The sequence below is a fragment of the Nyctibius grandis genome, chromosome 1 (assembly GCF_013368605.1).
Source record: "Nyctibius grandis isolate bNycGra1 chromosome 1, bNycGra1.pri, whole genome shotgun sequence".
NCBI lineage: Eukaryota > Metazoa > Chordata > Aves > Nyctibiiformes > Nyctibiidae > Nyctibius > Nyctibius grandis.
The window spans coordinates 123272044-123278844 of NC_090658.1; the positions used below are offsets into that span (position 1 = coordinate 123272044).

Consider the following 6801-nt stretch of genomic DNA (forward strand, 5'->3'; position numbering starts at 1 on the left):
GAAACAGGATGGAAATACTTCTGCACGTAAACTCTCCTTGTAACTGCAAGTCCAGTGCCATGAAACACTGAATTGGATCGCCTTTGGAGAGACTTGCAGTTAAATATACTGAATGTGAGTAACATCTGTAAGATGAGCAGCGATTGTATAAAATGGGAATTGCTTTCCACTCTTGTTTTCTTTGAGCAGAAATACTTTTCTTTGAGAAGAAATACAGTTGTCTTACTGGTCGTCTGTCTTATTCCATGTCCTTGTGTGTCTGTGTTGTTGTGTCTGTCCACCCTTCTGCCCTGCTTTTCTAATGTAATATTCAATTCTCTGTATTATTCTGGGAACACCTTTCTGATTACATACTATTCTCAAGTGATAAAATTAGTCTGTAGCCACAAGAGCAAGTCCAGAGGTGCTTTTTTTCAGATGCTATCTGAACACGTCTTTACAAAGAAAGTTGTGTCAAGTGTATCCCAGTTGCATAAAACATGAAGTTGTTAAATTTTTAGTGTATGTTTTAACCAGAAGTGTAAAAATATGCTATTAAGGCATTTTGAAAACAAATTAGTAAGGAATTAGTTGACAAAAAATACAGAAAATTGTGAGGCTGATCTTACCCTTTTCTTTGCAGACAGGATGGAATCTCTGGCTCCCTCACCAGACATAGTAGATATGAATCTGAAGATAACTCATATAGAATGCCATCCTGAATGCTTGGTTATAGTGTTCCAGGGTCAATACAAGGCAGGATGTGAGCTTGACTATTACATACTACAGAATGAAATACAGCGTGTATTCAAAGTAAAAGGTAACGTTTACGTTGGTGCATCTTGTTTGGTGGAAGACACACAAGGAAAATGGCATAGAGGAAGAGTTCTGGAAAAGAGAAAGAATATCTGTGAGGCTTTTCTTATAGACACTGGGCAAGTGCTAGTGGTTGAGGAAACACATCTTGCTTCTGCTTGTGATGAATTATTTCAGCTGCCTCCAAAGGTAGTTTTGGGTGTTTTTGCAAGCATACTTCCTCTTGCAGAGAAATGGAGTCCAAAAGCTGTTAACTATTTTTCATCTCTGGTAGGATTACAGATTGCAGGTCACGTGAAAGCTGTTATACCATACCAACTGTTTATTCTAGAAGTGCCGAAGATCATTAATGATGTTCTTGAACTGCAGTTAGGAAAATTTATTGATGGAGATTCATTTTGTCTTATTGTAGAAATGTTAAGAGCGTTTCCCCAAGAAATACTTTGTAAGAGAGTGCCACGATTGTTGCAACGGAAATATCCAGTAAAGGAGTTGCTTACTTTCAGTAATTCTGAGAAACCAACAGATTTTTGGCCAGTTCCAGGTGATCTCTTTCCACGTCTACCTGTTGGCAGTAAAGAAAATGTAAAAATAACTGTTGCCATAAGCCCAAATAAATTTTACTGTCAGGTACAGAAATGGCAGAAAGAGCTGGAAGATTTGACACGAGTGATGCATTTGTACTATGAAGCTATAAGTACAGAAAATAATACATCTTTTGATAGTTTAGGGCTACTCTGTGCTGCCAAAAGGCAAAATGGACAATGGCATAGAGGAGTGATAAAACAGCTTCTTTCTGACCATGTGGAAGTCTGGTTTATGGATTTTGGCAATATTGAAGCTGTGCCATCTAGCTGCGTTCAGAAACTTAAAGTAGAGTTCATGGCATTACCAATGATTTCATTTCCATGTGCGCTGTCTTGTTTTGGTAGTCAGGATGAAACAGTAATAAAAATGCAGCTGAAAGACCTTACACAGGCCTTGATAGGACAGACTTCTGTGTGTGTCCATATTGATTTATTCAATGACATTAAACGCTTGTATTATATTACGCTGCAAAGTAAAAATCTTGGAATTAATGCTGTGCATCCAGAAAACCTGAATGAGGCAGTTGCATCACGTGTCTCTCTTTCGGAAACAAAAATCACAAGTATTGCTGTAAACTACAAACCATGTGATGGGAGGTACGATTCATTTAAGAATTCTACTGGAAATAAACATACAAAAACCTACTTACCTGAATGGGATATTTCTTTGTCAAGTCACTGCAAAAGAGCAGAAATGCAAGTGAATTCTTGCTATATTGCTGTTGTGGTATATGTCATAAATCCATCTGATTTCTGGATTCGAACATGTGAATATCAGAACGAATTTCAAGCCTTGATGAGAAATATTGCAGATGTATATAACGAATGTGGAGCTGATGAAATGGTCCTGAAAAACCCAGAACCTGGATTACTGTGCTGTGCCCGGTATAGCAAAGACATGTGTTATTATCGGGGTGTTGTCATTGAAGTGCTTCATGGAAACATTACTGTTTATTTTTTGGACTTTGGAAATACAGATACAGTACCCTGTTACGATGTGAAGGCACTGCTTCCTGAGTTTTCTGATTTACCAGCTTTAGCTATGTGTTGTGCACTTGCTTGGACGTTTCCTGTTGACGATGTGTGGATTAAGAAGGAAATTGATTTTTTCAAAGAAATTGTGTTGAACAAACTACTCCTGTTTCATGTCATTGGAAAGCAAAACAACAAGTATATTGTTCATGTGCTGTGTAAGAATGGTTTACAGCAAGGAAATGTTGCCACATGTATGGTTCAAGCTGGATGTGCTGAATACTGGGAAAAGACACTAGATTCTGTTCTAAATTCAGCAAAAAGGCGTCAAGCCCTGAATCTCCGCAAATCTAAAAAAAAAAAAGTAAATGCACAGAGCATCTGTAATAGTCACAAAAATAAGGTATCCAGAAATGGAGAGAGATTTCAGAAGGAAAAATCATTAAGTGTGCCTTCAGTGCTGAGGCCATCTGTTGTGCAGTCCTGTTTTGGAAAAGGTGCTGTCTCTAAAAGGTGTAAAGCGGTAGATGAGAAAAAAGTACTGTATAAAGAGTTTGTATTTAAACCAGGAGCTGTTTTTGAAGTGGTGTGTTCTTACATCATTTCCCCAACAGATTTTTCATGTCAGTTGCAAAGCAAACTGCCAGAGCTAAATAAATTAATGGAACAAATTCAGACTTACTATGAAGAGCATGCCAGTTCTTACAAAACTGGAGAGGTTGCCTGTATTGTTAAATGTCCCAAAGATGGGAAGTGGTACAGAGCAACTGTTGTGCAGCAAGTATCCACAAACGAAGTTGATGTGGTTCTTGTAGACTATGGTTATCAGGAAAGAGTTTTACTTAAAGATCTTAGAGCTGTTCTTCCAGATTTCCTAACTCTGGAAAGTCAAGCGTTTAGATGTGCACTTAAAGTACCCTTAGAGATTGACTCACTTAATTCATCTGAAGAAGTGCGTAGACATTTTGAAGACTTCATTTCTGGTTCTAGAGGACCACTGACTTGCATCATTTATGCTCTTGTTCTTGTAAGCCCCAACTGTTTATGCAATATAGTTGACCTACAGACTCCATTTATTAGTGCAGAGGAATTCCTCAGAGAACGTGGTCTCGCCCAATCTGGATGCATTGATCTGAGAAACCTTGCATCTTTGGGTTCTTTGTACAGTTTTTGCTACTCATCTTTTAATATAAAAATTGGAAGTGAGGAGGAGGTTTATATAACTCATGTACATAGTCCTTCAAAATTCTATTGTCAGCTTAATCGAAACACTGAAACTATAGAGGCATTGATGAAGAAGGTTAGTGTCATAAGTGAAATGTCAAATAATGCAAAATATGATACCAGCAATATGCGATTTTGTATAGCCAGATATTTTGAAGATGGTTGCTTTTATAGAGCTTTGGCTTCTCCTGTGGAGTCAACATCCTATCTACTTGCTGACTTTGTAGATTTTGGAAATAAGAATATGATAGGGACAGACCAGTTGATGCCTATTCCAGACTTTGCGACTGACCTAATATTCACACCCATGCAAGCCATTAAATGCTGTCTCTCAGATCTTAAGGAGACAAAAATTCCAGCAAGAGTTAGTAGGTGGTTTGAGGAAACATTCATTGGTAAACTGCTGAAGGCTGTAATTGTGTCCAGAGAATCAGATGGGCAGATTGTTGTAGAGTTGTATGATGGACAGCTGAAAGTCAGTCAGAAAATTAAAGAAAAAATATTGGAAGAATTGTCACTGAAAAATTATACGGAACAATTTGCTGGAAGTAATGGAGGAGTGATACATCACATAAAAGATGACAAAGAAATTAATAAAGTAACTGTTAAAAATCTTCAAACAGTTGAATTGGAAACTAAAGTGAAATACCAAGTATATGATAAGTATTATGAGAAAAATACCAGACAGAATTTTGAAGAGGAAGAGCAAACTGCATGTAGCACACAGAAGTTGTGTAGTGGGTCCTCAAAACCACTAACTTTACAGGACAGTGAAGAACCAGGTTTTAGAAATACTGTCAGTGGTGTTCTGGAGCATAGAGAGGAACCTCTGGTTGGAGAACCTGCTTCTCAATCACTCTGTCATCCTACTTTAAATTCAAAGGAAAGAACTGTAAATACTCTCTCTGAATCTCATAATGAAAGACTAAATTATACAGGTCAGCAGGAAAGGAGTAATGAAAGCATACCTAAATTAATCAGTCTTCCTCAACCTGATATTCGCATGAATTGTGAAGTAGCAGGGTGTGTTTCTCATGTAGATAGTCCATTGAGTTTCTATGTTCAGCTTGCAGAGGATGAAAACTTAATAATACAACTAGCAGAAGAATTAAATGAAAGCATGGTGAATATAGATCATGAGAATTGGTTGGATGAGCTCATGGTAGGGGATCTTGTTGTAGCAGAGCATGACACTGATTGTTTTTACTGTAGAGTAGTTATTAAAACTCCACAATCAGGAAACTCCTTTGAGGTAGAATTCATTGACTGTGGTAATGCAGCAGTTTTTAGTCCTTCAAAAATATGCAGGATTTGGAAAAAGTTCTTAACTTTGCGAAGGCTCAGTGTTCATTGTTTCCTTAGCAGAGTAAAAAGTGTTCCTGATGAAAGCTGGACCAATGAAAGTGCTTCCTATTTTGTAAGCGAAATAAGTAACAAGCCAGTTGCTTGCAGGTTCTTACAGCAACATGGAGAGCAATGGGGAGTAGATGTAATTTGTGATGGAAAGTCTATGTCTAATAACTTTCTGCAGAAAAAAGGCAGGACAAGGTGGCAAAACACACCAATGTGTAATCAGGAAAACAGGCCAAAACAAATTCTGGTTACAAATGATAATCCTCAAAACAAAGTCTAGGCATGGTTTCGGTGGTCAAAGTAAAAGTAAGGCTGTTAGGATGAAAAATACTTTTAAAGCACCCTTAAATATTCTTCCTCAAGATCTAAATTCTGGACAGGTAGAAGGAGCAGAAGTAGTTAATATTTCAGAGAGTGGAGACTTTCATGTGCAGTTACTTAGAAATTTGCAAATATTACATGAGTTAAATGTAATGCTTATCAAAAAGAAGTACAAAGAAGTGATTTGCTTAGAGTGGATGACATTGAAGAAGGATTGGAATGCATGACAAAATCTGAAAGGAACTTAAAGTGGTATTGATCAAAAGTGATAAAGAAATTTGTCAGGGAGAAGTTAATACTAGCTTTTTTCATGGATTATGGGAAGTATGAGATGGTGTGCTTAAATAATGCAAGGTGCTGAGTGACGAGATTAGAAGTGTTCCTAAACAAGCTGTGTTTTGTAAATGGGTTTGGTTTAAAAAAATGGAGAAAATTCAGTTTGTCCATGTAGTAAATACACTCCTGGATCGTCAAGTAAGGATCTCGTTTTTGGGGTATTTGGAATCCTGTCATATCTGGGAAGTAGATATTTCAATAGGGGAAAATCTGCTTCAGGAGTATTTCAACCAGTTCTTAAGTAATTGTCAGACTATTGTTGGACCAGAAAAATCCAGTAATACATCATTCAAAGTAAATTCAGTCACATGGATGCCACTGCAGAGCGGCAGAAGGTATCATGGGCTTGCAACTGCAGTTACTGATCCTTCAAACTGCTGCATCCAGTTTGAAGTCTTATTTGATTGCATGAAAAACTTGTCTTTGCTGCACTCTGACCTTCCTGACAACTTGCCAGCTTTGCCAAAAGAACTTGTGGCTCCTGGTGCTACCTGCTTAATGAAGTTTGGACTGGAAGCACAGTGGAACAGGGCAGAAATTAGTGAAGTAACAAGTCAGTCTGGTGTTCTTAGATTTATTGATTATGGCTTTCTGAAGAGCATCCCTTACTCTGATATCCATAAACTTAAAGCTATTTCAGAAAGTCTGTCTTACTTAGACGCTTGGCATACTCTTGCTCTTTACATGATACAGTTCCTGCCAAGGGGGAATATTGGAATAACGAAGCTAAACTTCTGTTTCAGAAGCTTCTTAGTAAACCGGGTCTGACATTTCATTTTAAACACTATGGCTCTGAAATGAAATTAGAGGTGGATGTTCTGTATGAGGAGAACAATCTAGCTGATGCCTTAATTGCTGCTGGTCATGCAGTCCACTCTAGAAGTAGGTGTTGTCTCATTCCAGTTGGCAGAATTAAAACAGAAAAAACAGATTTGCAGCCTAAGTGTCCCAAATTCTAGTTACTGTGCTTCCCATTGTCAACCAGATTATAATTACGATGAAAATTCTTTATTTTGCTGACAGAAGTAAAGCAAAGAACTGAAATAAAAAAAGTATCTGAAGCATAGGTCTGTCTGTGATAAAGTTTCAAATAAGGAAGTGTGGTAAAGTTGGTGCTGGAATATCATTAACAAAGGATCCAAGTTCATTTAACACTGAAAGAAAAGAAAAACTGCAAAAGATGAGCACAGTACTGTAAAGGAGTTGTTTTTTT

General features: G+C 37.5%; 1 protein-coding gene across 1 annotated transcript; it reads left to right on the forward strand.

Annotated features, from left to right (window-relative positions):
• The first annotated feature begins 615 nt into the window (after positions 1-615).
• TDRD15 (tudor domain containing 15) lies at positions 616-6547 on the forward strand. Its single transcript, XM_068396636.1, is given in 5 exon segments — positions 616-5199; positions 5201-5410; positions 5413-5599; positions 5602-6243; positions 6246-6547. Coding segments are annotated over 5 exon segments (5913 nt in total). The 5' UTR covers positions 616-627.
• The last annotated feature ends 254 nt before the right edge of the window (positions 6548-6801 follow it).